The sequence below is a fragment of the Carettochelys insculpta genome, chromosome 22, assembly GCF_033958435.1.
Source record: "Carettochelys insculpta isolate YL-2023 chromosome 22, ASM3395843v1, whole genome shotgun sequence".
NCBI classification, from domain to species: Eukaryota; Metazoa; Chordata; order Testudines; family Carettochelyidae; genus Carettochelys; species Carettochelys insculpta.
Window position 1 is genome coordinate 14,083,941 of NC_134158.1, and position 16,389 is coordinate 14,100,329.

The following is a 16,389-nucleotide window of genomic DNA, read 5'->3' on the forward strand; positions in this document are numbered from 1 at the left end:
AGCGAGCTGGGGGCAGCAGCCGACAGCCCCCCAGACTGGGGCTCCAGGTGGGAACCTGTCCCTGCTTCCCTCAGGGCCTCCTCTTGCCCCCGATGCTGCCACCTTGTCTCATTCTCCAGGGCCGTTACCCCCAGAGCCCCGGGGCGGAGCCAGGCTACCTGGGCATGCAAGGACCCTGCTGGGGGCTGGGTCCGTCCTGTTAGGCAGATCACCCCTCACTGGCTGTGCCTGGGAGCAGCCCTTGGTAACCATCCCACCGCTGCCACGGGCTCGGCACTCTGGAATGCCTTGAAACAGGTCCCTGGGTCTGAGCAGGGCATTCCCATTCCCTGCCCCTGCCCCCCTGGTGAAAACATGGGCACGTGACGCAGTCTGTTAGCACTGCCAAGTCCAGCTTTAACTTGTGAGCTCAGAGTTGCTGGGCCCTGCCCCAGCCGGCGCCTAGGCCAGAGCTGTCTCCCCAGCAACCCCCCACGCACCTTCTCAGTCTGCCTGGGCGGAGGGATCCCTCGGTCCCCACAAAGGGGCTGGTTTCCCCAGCAGCCAGGCCCAGGGCTAAGAGAACCCTTTTTCCCTCTCCCTCGGCGGTGTGCAGAGGGGAGACTGAGGCAGGCGCTGCAGGGGTGACAGCAGTGGGATGCCAGAGTCAGCGTTATTCACTCCTCGCCACGCTCAGGCGGTGGCCGACCAGGAGCGGCCAGCAAGTTCCCAGCACAGCCAGGGATGTGTTTCTGCAGCCGCCACAGGGGGCAGTTCTGCCCTGGGCAACCTGCTGGCTCGCTCCACAAATGCCTGCGCCAGTCGCACTCCTGCCGCTGGCCTGGCCCCGTGTGGCTGTTCTCAGGCACTGGGGTCAGTGCTGCAGAATAGCTGGAAGCAATTCCCCTTGGGCTAGGCTGCCCCGTTCCCCATCAGAGTGGGGTGGAACCCAGGTGTCCGGGCTGGCATCTCAGCAGGCGGCGTCCTCCGTGAGGCGCTGCAGGGCCCGGGTAGCAAGGGGGCGGAGGGCGAAGGTGGGCACGTTAGGCGCCAGCAGGAGAAACAGCTGGTGCTGGGGGGCGTGGATGGCGTAGGCCTTGTGGGTGGCGCTCACCACGTAGCAGTGCTGGGCGCGGTGCGGAAAGCCAGCCTGGAACGGCTCCTGCAAAGGGGCTGCCAGACACAGGGGGTTAGGGTGGGGGAGGCCCAAGCTGGCCTGAGCCCTGTACACCCCTCCCTTCCCCTCCCCACTCACCTGGGCTGCCCTCCCAGGGGAAGTAGCAGGTAGTGACGAGGGCATAGAAGTGGCGCAGGGCCCGGGCACGGCCCCTGGGGGACAGGCCTGGGAAGGAGGGGAGACGTTGAGAGAGGAGGCTGGGGGCTCCCAGCTGCCCTGGGATGCTGGGCTGGTTTGGGAGCTGCACCTACCCTCCCCCCGCGATCCTGGGGGCTGCACCGAGCTCAGGCTGCTCCTCTGTTCTCCATTGACCAACAGAAACCTGCAAGGAAAGCGGAGCTGGGGGTGCCAGGGGCCAGGCTGCAGCCCCAGAGCACCCTCAGCACCTCCCGGCCCCGGGGCACTCACGCCAGGACTCCGGGGGGCAGCACGGCACCGGGGGGTGGGGGCCTCACGCATGCCTGCAGCGGCTCCAGCAGCGGCTTCCAGAACCGAGGCACCAGCTGGGGGCGAGGAGGAGAAGGGGTTAAACGTGCTGGGGGGAACCCTTATCCCCCCCTTCCCCCCCACACACCCACCTCACTCTCTACCGTGGGCAGGCCAGGGCTGGGCCCACACAGCAGACAGACCTCCAGGCCGGGCAGCAGCTGGCAGGTGAGGAGCCGATGGGGCACCTGGGGTGGGGCATGGGGGGCAGAGTCAGACAGGGATCCCTGGCCCCCCACAGTGCCCCGATTCTCTACTGCTGCCCTGTTCCACCCCACGCCCTGCACTCACCGTGGGGCTGCCGTGGGGCAGGTAGACAGGGTAGTCCCGTGTGGTGTGTGGGGGCAGCACACCCACCAGCCAGGTGAGCAGCAGCAGCTCCTGGGGGGCCAGCTGCCACCAGGGGTCTGTGGCCAGTGCCAGGCGCCCCCCGGCCAGCAGGCAGCCAAAGCGGCTCTCGGCTGCACCCGCAAAGGCTTCCAGGCACTCCTGGGCACAGGGAGAAACGGGTCAAGGGGGCAGCCCCAATCCAGACCCCACCCTTACCGCTCTCCAGAGAACCTGGGGGCAGAACCTGCTGGGGGTGTGTCTGGGGGGCTGTCACCTGCAGGACGGGGCCATGGGGCACAGGGACACACTCCACGCACTGCGTCAGGTCCCCCGTCTTCTCCAAGGGTCCCAGGAAGCTGTCGATCAGTTTGTAGCAGGCCTGGGGGGAGGAGCAGGTGAGGCCGGGGGCCCTGGGGGGTTCAGTGCCATGCCCTCCCATCTAGCCCTAGGCAGGGCAGCAGGATAACCAGGCCACTCCCCATCCTGTGCAGGGTGGGAGGGGCTGCCCAGGCCCCTCCACAGCACAGTCCAGGCTGGGGGTCCCAGTCTGCCCCCTGGGGGGCCACGGTTCCTGCATTTCTCTCTCCACCTGGAATGCACTTCGTTCCACGCACCGAGGGCTGCGCAGCTACCACCTGCTGCCAGCAGGGGGCGCTCTTCTAACCAGCTGGGGGCAACTGCCCAGAGGCCCCCACTTGGGACCCAGCCCCTGCACCTACCCTCAGGTCCTTTTTCAGGCGTTCAATGTTGCGGACATTCACCAGCTCTTCCAGGCCCAGGATCAGCACCTGGAAGGAGGCCCCAGGCCCGTCAGCCCCCAGCCCGTTGCACAGCAATTCCTGATCTCGGTGCTGGCATGTGCCAGGGCCCACCAGGCAAAACCAGGATCTGCTGGGGGGGGCAATTCTCCCCCCCGCATGCCAGCCTTGGCTATGTGCCCCAAGGACTCCAGGGAGGGACCCTGCTGAGCAGGACCAGGCCAGGGCAGTGCCCCAGGGAGCCTGCTCCCCACACACTGATGACTGTGCCAGCAGAGCCAAGCTGGTGCAGCCCCCCAGGGGCTGGTGGGGTCAGGGAGGTGCTGCTGCATCCCATTCTGAGGTGACCTCTTCCCAGTCCATGTAGGGATGGCTGAACACTTGGTTTTATTGGACGTTCTGGTATTGGAGCCCCTGTGATCTCCGGGGCTCCCTGCCCTCCAAGAGCCAAGGGGAGAGTAACATTCGGTTTAGAGTTTTATGCAGTTTGCCTGTCCTCTCTCGCCGCCCGGCAGTACAGCCTACTCTGTAACATTGCTCTCACCTGCTACCCAGGTGATCCTAGTGAGGAAAGCAGCAAGGAGCAGAAACTTCATCAAATGAAGTGTAAAAATATAATCCAGAAGGCTAGAAAGGACCCTGAAAATCAGCTAGTCAGAAACTCAAAGTAATAGCAATTTTTTAAGTGTTGTCAGAAGCAGGGAAACAGTGAAACAATCAGTGGGGCATGGGACAAGTGAGATGCCAAAGGCGCACTTGAGGACAATGAGGTCATTGAGGAGAAACAAAATTAATTCTTTACATCAGTCTTTACAGCTGAGGATGTGAGGGAAATTCCCAAACCTGAGCCATTCTTGTTGGGTGATAAATCTGAGGAACTGTCCCAGATAGAGATGTCACTAGAGGAGTAACAGAGAGGGAGCCGTGCCAGTCTATATACTAACAAAACAAAAAAGCAGTTAAGTACCACTTTAAAGACTAACAAAATAATGTATTAAGTGAGCTTTCGTGGGACAGACCCACTTCTTCAGATGGCAATGGTCTGGCTATGGTCTGAAGAAGTGGGTCTGTCCCACAAAAGCTCACCTAATACACTATTTTGTTAGTCTGTAAAGTGCTACTTGACTGCTTTTTTGTTTCATTAGAGGAGGTTTGGTAACAAACTGATGAACTAAACATCAGTAAGGCACCAGGACCAGATGGCGTTCACCCAAGGGTTCAGAAAGGACACAAATGTGAAATTGCAAAACTATTAACCGTGGTTTGTAACCTAGCCTTGAAATCTTCTGTATAAAATGATTGGAACATACCTAATGTGATGCCAGTTTTTAAAAAGAACTCTAAAGATGATCCTGGCACTTACAGACCAGAAAGTCTAACTTCAGTATTGGGCCAATTGGTTGAAATGACAGTAAAGAACAGAACCGTCAGACACATAGAGGAACATAATTTGTTGGGGAAAAGTCAACATGGTTTATGTAAAGGAAAACCACGTCTCACCAATCTACTAGAATTCTTTGGGGGTAGCCCCTTGTGCTTGTTAACAAAGGAGATCAAGTGGATATAGTGTACTTAGATTTTCTGAAAGGCTTTTAAAGTAAGCTGTTTAGGGAGTAAGAAAGAAGGCCCTCTCATGGATTGATAACTGGATTTAAAAAAAGGAAATAAAAGGTAAACAGTCAGTTTTCAGAATGGAGAAAGGTGTTCCCAAGGTCTGGACTGGGACCAATCCTACCCAACAAATCCATGAATGATCTGGAGAAAGGGGTGAACAGTAAGGTGGTAAAACTGGTAGATGTTATTAAACCGCTCAAGATAGTTAAGTCCAAAGTAAACTGCAAAGTGCTGCAAAAGGGTCTCACAAATCTAGGGGACTAAGCAAAATGGCAGATGAATTTTAATGTCGATAAATGCAAAGTACTGCACATTGCAAAACATCACCCCACCTGGAGCTAGAGTATGATGGGGACTAAATTAGCTATTACCACTCAACAGGGATCTTGGAAACATCGTGGCCAGATCTCTGAAAACATCCACTCAATGTGCAGCAGCAGCCAAAAAACCAAACAGGCTGCTAAGAATCATTAAGAAAAGGGTAGAGAATACAGAGACTATCGTATCACCTCTGTATAACTCCACGGTGCACCCACGTCTCGCGTAATGTGTACACGTTCAGTTGCCTCATCCAAAAAAGAAAAACAAAAAACCCACCAACAACTCTCTTTTGGCATCGGAAGAAATTCAGAAAAGGCAACAAAAATAATTAGAGGTTTGGAACGGCTGCCATGAGGGGAGATTAATAAGACTGGGACTTTTCAGCTTGGAAAAGATGACTAAGCGAGGGGTGTGCTCGAGGTCTGTACAGTCCTGGCTGGCATGGAGAAAGTGACCAAAGAAGAGTCACTTGCTCCTTCCCATAACACAAAAGCGAGGGGTCGCCAAATAACAGCGAGCAGCAGCCGACTTAAAGAAAAGTCTTTTTTCACACAGACAACCTGGGGAACTCCCAACCAGGGGGAGCTGTGAAGGCCAAGACTACAAGAGGGCTCAGAAAGAACTGGATAAGTTCAAGGAGAACATCGATGGTTATTAAGGAGGATGGGTAGGAACAGTGCCCCTAGGCTCTGCCAGAAGCCAGAATGGGTATCAGGGCAGCGGTCACGTGATGATTCCGTATTTTGTTTATTCCCTCTGGGACACCTGACGTTGGCTGCTGTTGGCAAGTAGGATACTGGGGTAGATGGACCTTTGGTCTGCCCCAGTGTGGCTCTTCTTATTGGAGTGTCCCTCTGATTGTTCTCATTCCAGAGTTGGGGGGCACATGCAGGGCTGGGGGTTCTGGGGGGGGGGCAGAGGCTTACCATGGTGCTGAAGGCATTGTCCAGTAGGCGCCCCAGGGTGAAGTCACTGGCTCCTTCCTCCGATGACAGGACAATGAGGGTGATGCTGGAAAAGTTGGGGTGATGCTGGGGGTCATGGAGGTACTTGCTCCCTATTCACACACACCCCCGCCTTGGGGCAGCCACACCCCAGAGGGTCAGCGTCTCCTGCTACCAGACGTCCACAGCCCTCAGCCTGCCCCCGCCATCCTACTGCCCCCTGACCTGTTGTGGAAGACCCTCCACGCCACACGGGTATTTGCAGTGCAGGTGGCCGCCAGCAAAACGTCCAGGTTTGCCCCAAACATATGCACCCCATTCAGAGAGCCGATCACGGAGAAGGGCAGCTGGGGAGAGAAAGGGGGTCACGCAAAGGGAATGGGAATAAGGCAGCCGGGAGCCATCACTGCCTTGGGGTGCAGGGTGGGAGGTTGAGCAGGTTAGAGCAGTGGGGGCTGGGAGCCAGGACTCCTGGGTTCTGTTGGGGTGGGGGGAGGAGTAGGTCTAGTGGGTTAGAGCAGGATGGGGAGGCTGGAGGCAGGACTCCTGACTCTCAGTGATTAGCTTTTGGGAGTGGGTATGTTTCTTGGGGCACACAGCTCAGCCCCCCCCACAACCTGATCTCATTCCTTCAGACAACCCCCCCCCCCCAAGTCTGGGGTCAGGGAACAGCAGCCCCACGCCACGGGGAGGGTCAGGGACCTCACCTGGTGCTTGGAGGGCGTCCCCCTGCTGCGGCAGAACAGGGGGACCCCGCTGCTGGCAGTGAGGCAGAGCAGGGTGATGGAGCCCTCGTCCTCCCCCATGGCGCCCCCAGTCCCCCGCTCTCCAGCAGGGCCCAGCCCCAGCTACCCACGAGTCTGGGGGGGAGGGAGGTGCCTGGTGCCCCACACGCCCAGCCCACCCCAGGGCCACGCCCCGGACAAGCCCCGCCCCTCTCAGACAGGCCCCGCCCCTCCCAGGACCACTCCCCAGACAGGCCCCGCCCTTCTCAGGCTCCGCCCACCCAGGGCCCCGCCCCGGACAAGCCCCGCCCCTCCCAGGGCTACGCCTCGGTCGAGTCCCCCCACTCCCAGACTGGCCCCGCTTTCTCAAGGCTCCCCGTCTCCGCCCCTCCCCCAGGCCGTCCCAGACCCCCCCAGCCCCGCTCGCGCCGCCCGCAACGCCTCAGCCCCTCGCCGCGGCCATGCTTGAGCCCGGGGCCTGCTGGGAGCGAGGGCGCTGTTACCAAGGTGACGGCGGGGCCCGGGCGGAGACGAACGAGCCACTTCCGGTGCGGGCGGGGCCGGAAGTAGGGGCTGGCGGGGGCGGGGGTGGGGGCGGTCCGTGGCGGTGCGTGTCCCGCAGGGCGATGGTGGTGCCGGGGCAGGAGCTGCCCGCGCCGGCCGTGCCCGGGATGGTGGCTGACGTCGTGTTCGTCATCGAGGGCACCGCCAACCTGGGGCCCTACTTCGAGGCGCTGCGCAAACACTACCTGCTGCCCGCCATCGAGTGCGTCCGCCCCGGGACCCCCCGCCGGGACCACCCCCCCGCCAGGACCCCCCCCGGGACCCCCCGCCGGGACCACCCCCCCGCCAGGACCCCCCCCCGGGACCCCCCGCCGGGACCACCCCCCCGCCAGGACCCCCCCAGGGACCCCCCGCCGGGACCACCCCCCCGCCAGGACCCCCCCCCCCCGAGCCGCCCACCGCAGGACTCCCTCACCCTGTCATGGGACCCCCCACCCCGGGGACACCCCACTCCATCATGGGAACCCCCCGAACCCCCCACCTTGTCATGACCCCCCAACCTGATCTCACCACCCTGTTATGGGACGCTCGGGACCCCCCCCACACCTGTCACGGGACCCCCCCTGGGAATCCCTCACCGTGTCTCTCCCCCCCCCCCCCCCCGAGAACCCTCTACTCCTCCATCATGGGAACCCCTTGGGAGCCCCCCACTCCTGTCATGGGGACCCACCAAACACCCCCCCACCACACCCCACCCCCATCTGCCTGGAGCTCCCTCCACCATGGGAACCCTCCCACCCTGTCTCCTCCGGGGAACCGCCCCCCCTTGTCACAGAAATCCCCTGGGAGCCCCCACCCCAGTGTGTCTTGTCTCCTGCTACCCCCCCCACCCCTCCCAGCCCCAACATCCCCTTACTCCTTCTGGGGCTCTAGCTGGGGGAACCCTGTTCATATTCCAAGCTGGGCAGGCTGTGCCCCTCTTGGCCCCAGGTAGCCTCCTCCCCACACCCCATAGCTGAGCACAGTCAGCCCCACCCCAGGTGTGCATATATGGCCTCCCCAGGTCCCCTCTGAGCTTTGATGGGCCCCTCTGCTCTGTCCCTGCAGGTACTTCAATGGCGGTCCCCCAGCTGAGACTGACTTCGGGGGAGATGTGAGTGCTCTGGGGGATCAGGGCCCATCCCACCAGAGTGGAATTTGGGGGGGGTCTGGGGAGCCCCTCAACACCCACCCCCAGACAAAGTAGAACTGGGGTTGCCCATGTGGTGGAGCTGGAGGGAGGCTGGGCTGGCTTGTGGGCTACCCACAGTCTCTTCCTAGGCTGCCTTCGGGTGCTCAGGGTTAGTGGGGGTAGGGCAGGTTTGTGGGGAACTCCCCTGCGTCCCCAGCATTCAGTAGGGGGTGGGAGAGCAACAGGCTCCCCTGCAGGTTCCCTACTGGGGGCACCTGGGTCTCTGCCTCACCCCCTCTCCCTGGCAGTACGGCGGCACACAGTACAGCCTGGTAGTCTTCAACACGGTGGACTGTGCCCCGGAGTCCTACGTGCAGTGCCACGCACCCACCAGCAGCGCCTACGAGTTCCTCACCTGGCTGGACAGCATCCAGTGAGTGGGGCTGGGCCCTTCCTGGGCCTGGGAGGGAGGGAGCTGCTGTGCTGCTCATGGGGAAGCAGCTCCTTAGAGCCCAGCCAAGATGCCTGGTTCCTTTGGGGGCCCTGGGAGGGGAATGGGCTCTAGTGGATACAAGCAGGGGGCAGAGCTGGGAGGCAGGACTCCTGGGTTCTCTCTCTGGCTGTGGGAGGGGAGTAGGGTCTAGTGGTTGGAGTGGGGGATCTGGGAGTCCGGCCTTGTAGGTTCCGTGCCCAGCCACAGGAAAGCTGTGGCCTGGTGCCCCCCACCCGTCAGCTCCGTTTTCCTCCTGACCAGGTTTGTGGGGGGCGGCGGTGAAAGCTGCAGCCTCATTGCCGAGGGGCTCAGCACAGCCCTGCAGCTCTTCGACGACTTCAAGAAGATGAGGGAGCAGATGTGAGTGTGGGGAGTGCCAAGGTCCTGGAGGGAGCAGTCCCGGCCCCGTGGGAGGGGAGGGGAGGGTCCCACCCCGGGGGCAGATCTGGGCTCTGGGTTGGGTCTGGGGCCGTTCCCCAGCTTCCAGCATGTGCCTGGGCCAAGGCCTGGCCTGCTGGGACAGGGAGTCTCCCGCCCTGCCCCCACAGAGGCCAGACCCACAAAATCTGCATCCTGATCTGCAACTCGCCCCCCTACCTGCTGCCGGCCGTGGAGAGCACCACGTACTCCGGCTACACCACCGAGAACCTGGTGCAGAAGATCGGAGAGGTGAGGGGGAGCCGGACGCCTGGGTTCTCTCCCCAGTTGTGGGGGGAAATGGGGCTCCAGGGGCTGGGGAGGCAGATCTGGGAGCCAGACGCCTGGGTTCTCTGCCCCGTGCTGGGGGGCAATGGGGGCTCCAGGGGCTGGGGAGGCAGATCTGGGAGCCGGACGCCTGGGTTCTCTGCCCCGTGCTGGGGGGCAATGGGGGCTCCAGGGGCTGGGGAGGCAGATCTGGGAGCCGGAAGCCTGGGTTCCCTCCCTGGCTCCGGGAGGGCTGGGGGGAGCCCATCGCTGGGCCCTTGGCCCTCACCCTGGCCCTCCCCACCCCAGCGAGGGATCCACTTCTCGGTGGTGTCGCCGCGGAAGCTGCCGGCGCTGCGGACGCTCTTCGACAAGGCCGTGCCCAGTGGCATGATGGAGACCCAGCCCAAGGACTTCAGCCAGGATCCCCGGCACATGATCCTCATCCGCGGCATGGTGCTGCCGGGTAGGGGCGGGCGGGGGACACCGCAGGGCTGGGGTGCAGAGGGCCGGTGTGGGGCTGCCGTAGCCTGGCCAGCCCCGGGGGAGCGCAGGCAGCTGGGTGGCTGCGGTGCAGAGAACTGGCCAAGAGGCTCCAATCCCGCCTGTGACGGCCCTCCTGGGGCACGGCTGCTGCCCGGCACAGATCCAGCCCCTGGCCCAGCAGGGTCCCGGCAGCAGAGCGCCAGGGCCCAGGGACAGAAAACCCTGCAGGGCGGCCGGCTGGGGGGAGCCAGGAATGGGAGTGGGAGGGCAGAGGTCACGTCGGGGTCGCCCCTCCCCCACGGAGGTTCTCTTTGGGTGTGCGGGGGGGGGGGAGAGGTCATGTTGGGGTCACCCCTCCCCCACAGAGGTTCTCCCTGGGTGTGCAGGGGGGGCAGAGGTCATGTCGGGGTCGCCCCTCCCCCCTGCTGACCTGTTTCCTCTCCTCCAGTAGGTGGCAGTGCAGCCTCTGGCACTGTCCAACCCAAACAGGTTGTGCCCCCACCCCAGCTGCCCCCAGCGCCCCCCCAGCACCCGCCGGCCCCCCAGCAGCCCCTGCCGCCCGCCTCCCAGCCCTACCAGGTACGTTGGGGGGATCCCGGCCCGGCCTGGCCCGGTGCGCTGGGCTGGGCTGGGCTGGAGGGGGATCCCCCGCCCATCTCACTCCGGACCCCTCGACAGGTCCCCCAGCCCAGCTCCCTCAACGCTGCCCAGGCTGCTGCGCAGTCGGCCGTGGAGGCTGCCAAGCACCAGAAAGCCAGCATGGCCGCCCGCTGTGAGTGCCGGGGCGGGGTGCAGGGGAGGAGACCTCTTGGGCAGGGCCCTTGGCCGGGCTTGGGAGGTTTGGGGTGAGGGGCCGGGGGTCTCGCGGGGGGGGCTTTGAGGGGAGTTAATTGCTTTCCCCTCCCCCCCCCAGTCTCCCCGCTGAACCCCCTGCAGACGCCCTTCAGCCAGGCGCCCACAGCGCAGCTGCCCGCTGGCTCCGGCCCGGCCATGGCCTCCAAGCTGCCGCCTGCCTCCCAGCCCAGCTTGGTCTCCACCGTCACCACTGGGTCCAGCCTGCTGGCCCAGCCGCCTGGTCAGCCGCCCCCGCCGCCTGGGGCCCCCGCCTTGGTATGTGGGGTCCTGCGGGAGCTCCCCCTGAGGCCCAGACTGCACCTGGCCCGTGGGATCCCCTCTGAAATGGGGCTCAGGGGTCCCCAGGCTCTGCCCTCCCAACCACAGGCAGGAGCAATACTCGCTGTGCAGGAGCCCAGTGGGTTTATTAGCCGACAGGACACAGCGTCGTACAGAGGGGCCAGTGCAGCCGGCAGGGACAGCCCGTCCAGTCTATGCTGGGGAGAGGAGGCCCCCAGGGGTCACTAGGGCTGGGCCTTGTCCCCTCCTTTGTCTCTCTCTCCCAGCCCAGACTCACTGCTCCCCAGTTCCAATTCAACCCCCTGAGGCTCCACCTCCTCCTTCATCTGCAGCCCAGGGGTGTCACCTGGTCCCCTCGGTTACCTTCAGCAAGAGCCCCACACCCTCCGTGAGCCCCCCCCACATATGCACACACATCCCCCACTACATCACGCTCTCTCCCGCATTGGAGCAGCCAGCAGCCTCCCCCTGGCATGGGGCCGAACACCACCACCCCCCCCGGCGTCTCCGTGTGGCATACGATGTCACGGCCTGGCCTGGGGCAGGGGATGGGGCGCCTGGGGACAGCCCTGTGTGCCTGGGCCCGGTCTGACCATGCTCTTCTCCCCCAGCCAAGCAGCGTGGCCCCCAGCAGTGTGAGTGTGGCCCCCCCAGCAGCTCCCCAGCTGCCTGGGGCCCAGCAGTCGGTCACCAACAAGGTGCTGGCCTGGAACGGAGTGCTGGAGTGGCAGGAGGTGAGGCCCCATTGCTGGAGTGTGGGAGAGGTGCGATGGGGGGAGGGTCTGTGAAGGGTCATGTGCCCCCCAATGCTGGTTGCGAGGAGGTCACAGCCCAGGGTCCCGCTGCAGCCTGTCCCCAGCCCTGTCTCGGTTCCTGCCTCTGGGAGACATGGCTCTGCTCCGGGCCACAGGGAGTGTGGGGCCTGGGACAACTCCCTTCCATTTGCCACAGGATGGCCCTGCCTGGGGCTGCAGGTGTGTGGTCATGTGGTGGCTGCCCCATGTGTCCCTCCCTAGCAGTCCTGGGGGGCAGGGGGTTCTGGTGCAGCCCCCTGAGCCCCCAATCTCTGCAGAAGCCCAAACCGGCCTCGGTGGACTCTAGCACCAAGCTGACCCGGTCGCTGCCGTGCCAGGTCTATGTCAACCCCGGGGAGAACCTGTGAGTGCTGGGGGCGTGCGGCCCAAGAGGGGCACAGCTGGGGGGGGGGGTGTGACCAGGAGGGAGGGGCACAGCTGGGGGGGGGTGTGACCAGGAGGGAGGGGTGCAGCGGGGGATGTAGAGGGGGAGGGAGGGGTGCAGCGGGGGGTTGACCAGGAGGGAGGGGTGCAGCGGGGGATGTAGGGGGGGAGGGAGGGGTGCAGCGGGGGGGGGTGACCAGGAGGGAGGGGTGCAGTGGGGGATGTAGAGGGGGAGGGAGGGGTGCAGCTGGGGGGGTGACCAGGAGGGAGGGGTGCAGCTGGGGATGTAGGGGGGGAGGGAGGGGTGCAGCTGGGGGGGTGACCAGGAGGGAGGGGTGCAGTGGGGGATGTAGAGGGGGAGGGAGGGGTGCAGCGGGGGGGGTGACCAGGAGGGAGGGGTGCAGCTGGGGATGTAGGGGGGGAGGGAGGGGTGCAGCGGGGGGGTGACCAGGAGGGAGGGGTGCAGCTGGGGATGTAGAGGGGGAGGGAGGGGTGGCCAGTGGCTCCTTTCCTCAGTCACTGAGCTCCCCCCTCCCCACCCCCAGGAAAACAGACCAGTGGCCCCAGAAGCTGATCATGCAGCTGATCCCGCAGCAGTTGCTGGTAAGGGGGTGGGGGTGGGGCCTCTGCCCCCACTGCTGGTGGGGGGGGGGGCGTGTCTAACCCCGCGTCTCCCCACAGACCACACTGGGCCCCCTGTTCCGCAATTCCCGCATGGTCCAGTTCCACTTCACCAACAAGGACCTGGAGTCTCTCAAGGGGCTTTATCGCATCATGGGCAACGGCTTCGTAAGGCGGGGACCCCCCTTCCCCAGGACCTCATTCCCTGGGACCCCCTATCCCCTGGGACTCCCTTTCCCCAGCCCCCTTACCCGGGACCCCCCAACCCCCCTTCCCCTGGGACCCCCCCCCCACATCCCTGGGCTGCGGCCCTCAGAGTCCTCCACAGCTGGGTGGGAAAGGCGAGAGGCCCCTGGGGTGGGTTGGGGCTTGGGGGGGGGAGCCTGCGCAGGGGCGGAGTCATCAGGGCGTGGCCTGATGCTCTGCCCCTCCGGCCCCCAGGCGGGCTGCGTGCACTTCCCCCACACGGCGCCCTGCGAGGTCCGGGTGCTGATGCTGCTCTACTCCTCCAAGAAGAAGATCTTTATGGGGCTGATCCCCTACGACCAGAGCGGCTTCGTCAACGGCATCCGCCAGGTCATCACCAACCACAAGCAGGTGCAGCAGCAGAAGATGGAGCAACAGCGCAGTGTAAGGGCCCCCCGCAGGCCCCCCAACCTGATCCCCTGGAGCCCCCCCAGCCCCCCACCTGCCCCGGCACCTCTCAGCCCCACCCCTCACTGTCTGGCCTGGGCTCAGGCCCCTGCCCTGCACTGTAATCACCCTCCCCTCCCCCAGTTCTCTCCCCACCGGCTGTGGTGTCTGCCAGGTGGTGCTCACCACCCCCCCCCCACCAGCCACTGCACCTCTGAGCAGCTTCTTTCCTTTCTCCCTGCAGCTGGGGGGCTCCCAGGGCCTAGGCACCGCCCCTGTGCCCACTGCCCAGCCGCCCTTCCTGCCCAAGCAGCCAGGGGCCCTGCCAGGTGCACAGGGTGGGCAGCAGCAGGTAAGGGGGGAGCTTCAGGCCCAGGAGGGGGGTGGGGGAGGCAGCATGCTGGGTGCAGGGGAAGGGTTCCAGGCAGGAACTGGGGCAGCTGGTGGTTGTGCTGGGCTGTGGGGACCCGGTGGGGTTTGGGGGTGCATCCCCCCCACTTTCACCCCTTCCCCATCTCTGCCAGCAAGTGAACCCCGCCATGGCCCCGGTCGCCATCATGGACGACGCACAGCGGCAACAGAGCATGGTGAGTTTCGGGGGCTGGGGCGCTTGTCCCCAGGGCCTGGGGGGAGGGGTCCCCACCATGGGGCTGGGAATTGGCTGACACCCCCCCCCTGCCCAATTCTCAGTTGCAGCTCCGGGTGCAGCAGCAGCAGCAGGCGGCCGCAGCCACTCAGCAGCAGCAGGCGGCTCCAGCTGCCCCCCAACCGCCCCCTGCCCCCGGGCCCCCCCAGACTGGGCCACAGCCCACACAGGGGGGGGCCCTGCTGCGCCCCCAGAACCCAGGCGCCAACCCCCAGCTCCGCAGCCTCCTGCTCAGCCAGCAGCCGGTGAGTAACACCCCCCAGCCTGGCCTTGTCCCCACAGCTCCTGTAATTCCCCCCCCACCCCTGGGCACCGGCACGTTAATTGGGTGACAGACAACAACTGGCTACCTCAGCACTGTCCTGCCTGGGGAGTGGGGCCCAGAGGGGTCCCTAGCTGGGTCTTAAGCCCCAGCCCAGCGCAGGCCTTCCCCTGCCTGTTCCCATTCAAACTGGCCAGGCCACTCCTTCTCCCCGGGGAACACGGGGGGCAGTGGGATTCCGGGCTGCGGCGAACGCCAGGGCACTGGGTTCACAAGCAGGACAGGCAGGGCCCCCCCCGAGGGCTGCAGCCAGCTCCAGTGGGCATCAGGAACTGTGCCTGGGCCAGCGTCAGGTCCCAGACGCCCCCCCAGCCTTCCTGCCAGCCACCTTCCGAGGGGAGGGAGGTGCTCACACTGCAGGGGCTGCCCCACGCCCACCCGTACACCGAGCCTGGCACGTCCGGCCCCCGAGGAGCTGGCCCAGGGATCCGCCTGCTCCCCGGCTGAGGGCAAACGGGCGCCCCCTCCTGCAGTTGGGCCCCACCCAGTTACCCCCGAGGCTGAGAAATGGGGCAATGCGCCTGTTTGGGGCCCCTCTGCCCACAGCGCGAAGGGGCCAGCTCTGGTGGGGCTCCTCAGGGGGCTGCTCTCCCCCCGCCCAGCCTCCAGTCCCACAGCCATGTTCTCAAGTCGGGGCAGAGCCCTCCTGCACCAGCACCTCAGCCTGTTCCTCTGGTCTGGGCCCTGCCCTGCCCGGGCGGCTCCTCGTAGGTCTCCCCAGGGGCCTTCCGCGAAGGCCGGGCCCTTTTCCGACACCCTGCAGGGGCAACTGGAACTGGTGCAGCGGGAGTGGGGCTGGTCTGAAGGGTTCACAGCCCCCTGCTCGCACCCCCACCCCAGAGCACGTCTGCGGGATCCAGCCGGTGCAGATCACCGGCTTCTGCCCACTCCGTAACTGGGTCCAGGACGTTCCTATCAGAGCTCCAGGCAGGGCGGGGCTCTGCCCCCCACCGCCGCTGTTCCTTGGCCCTCGGTTCCACCAGCGCCGGCTCGTGCTGCTCCTTGAGTCTCGGTTCATGTCCCGGTGCTGCAGCGTCACAGAGCAGTTGCTGTGTGGGGTTGCAGGCTCCTAGGCCAATCCACACAGCTCCCCACATGGCCGGAAGGGATCCATTCCCACAGGTGCCAGGAGTGACCCCTCCTCATCTGGGGATTGCACATCACTGCCTGTCAGCACATGTGGGTCTGGGGGCTCCCCTTTTTCCTCCTGTACCCTAGTTGCGCTTACTGTCGGTGAAAACTTCCATGGGTGCTGCTCATCCCACTACTGCCACCAGCTGCCACTGAGTGTGGGGTGCCCAGGCCCTGCCCCCCTTCGCAGGCAGGAGGAACTCGCTCAGGAGGGAGAGCAGGTTTATTAGGCGAGAGGAACACTTGTCAGCATGATCCCATCTGAGCCAAGGGGCCCCAGCCCCAGCTAATCACCTTCTGCCCCCAGGTCCTGTTCAAATGGGCCAGGCTCCTGCCTTGTCCTGTTCCTTGGGGAACAAAGAGGGCACCGGTGGGCCCCCCTCACCACAATGCACCAGTGGGACTTAAGGTGGCAGCAGGGACCATGCCACTAACCCAGGGCCTCAAGTTGCCCCGTCCCACCCCTGGTGGGGGGCTGTGCAGCTGCCTCAATCCTCTCCTCTCTGGTTTGTTCCCAGCCCCAGGCTGGTGTGCCGCAGTCCCAGCAGCCTTTGCACCACCTGCAGCAGGCGTCCCAGGGGCTCCTACCCCACCAGCCCATGGGGCAGCAGCCGTTGCAGCTCCCAGGACAACCACTCATGCACCAGGTCCCAGGGCAGCAGTGGCCAGCCCAGATGGGGCCGCGGGCTCCACTGCCAGGTAAGGGGAGTGCGGGTTCTGAACGGCTCCCGGCCCCTTGACGCACCCCAGCGGTGGCTGCAGCGCAGTACGGGTGAGGGGTCCCACTGTGCCTTGTCTCTTCTCCCCAGGCCAGATGCTTCTGCCGCCTGGGCCCCGTGGCCCCCAGCCCGGCCTGCAGCCTGTCCAGGCCCCCAGTGTCATGGAGGATGACATCCTGATGGACCTGATCTGAGAGTGGGGACCAGCCCCCCCCCCCCCCCGTCAATAAACCTTCTGTACCCCCAGCTGGCTTGGCCCTCGCTCTCTCTGCAGCAGTGCTGGGGGGAGGGGGGGGGGCAGTCCTTGCAAGGCTGTCTTCCCCCCACCCCTAA

The 16,389-nt window shown here is 64.5% G+C and overlaps 2 protein-coding genes across 7 annotated transcripts; one reads left to right on the forward strand and one right to left on the reverse strand.

The window, feature by feature from the left end:
- Positions 1–375: 375 nt before the first annotated feature.
- FUZ (fuzzy planar cell polarity protein) lies at positions 376–6,497 on the reverse strand. 3 transcript variants are annotated; one of them, XM_075016443.1, is made up of 11 exons: positions 6,317–6,495; positions 5,835–5,956; positions 5,592–5,676; positions 2,692–2,760; positions 2,247–2,351; positions 1,934–2,131; positions 1,735–1,830; positions 1,565–1,659; positions 1,408–1,478; positions 1,235–1,321; positions 376–1,152 (listed from the first exon to the last, which is right to left on the reverse strand). In XM_075016443.1, the coding sequence occupies exons 1-11, from the start codon at positions 6,413–6,415 to the stop codon at positions 950–952; spliced, it is 1,230 nt and encodes a 409-aa protein (XP_074872544.1). In that variant the 5' UTR covers positions 6,416–6,495; the 3' UTR covers positions 376–949. The 3 variants fall into 3 exon arrangements, with proteins under 3 accessions (XP_074872544.1, XP_074872546.1, XP_074872545.1); XM_075016445.1 differs by lacking the exon at positions 1,735–1,830 and having other exon boundaries at positions 6,317–6,497; XM_075016444.1 differs by lacking the exon at positions 1,235–1,321 and having other exon boundaries at positions 6,317–6,497.
- Positions 6,498–6,922: 425 nt separating this feature from the next.
- Positions 6,923–16,378, forward strand: MED25 (mediator complex subunit 25). Of its 4 annotated transcripts, none has more exons than XM_075016326.1 (19): positions 6,923–7,100; positions 7,946–7,991; positions 8,318–8,442; positions 8,764–8,862; positions 9,051–9,171; positions 9,496–9,652; positions 10,121–10,251; positions 10,351–10,444; positions 10,586–10,782; positions 11,418–11,540; positions 11,879–11,964; positions 12,530–12,587; positions 12,666–12,773; positions 13,047–13,235; positions 13,483–13,590; positions 13,763–13,825; positions 13,929–14,129; positions 15,856–16,036; positions 16,147–16,378. In XM_075016326.1, the coding sequence occupies exons 1-19, from the start codon at positions 6,961–6,963 to the stop codon at positions 16,248–16,250; spliced, it is 2,331 nt and encodes a 776-aa protein (XP_074872427.1). In that variant the 5' UTR covers positions 6,923–6,960; the 3' UTR covers positions 16,251–16,378. The 4 variants fall into 4 exon arrangements, with proteins under 4 accessions (XP_074872427.1, XP_074872430.1, XP_074872431.1 ...); XM_075016329.1 differs by having other exon boundaries at positions 13,119–13,235; XM_075016330.1 differs by having other exon boundaries at positions 13,122–13,235.
- Positions 16,379–16,389: the final 11 nt, after the last annotated feature.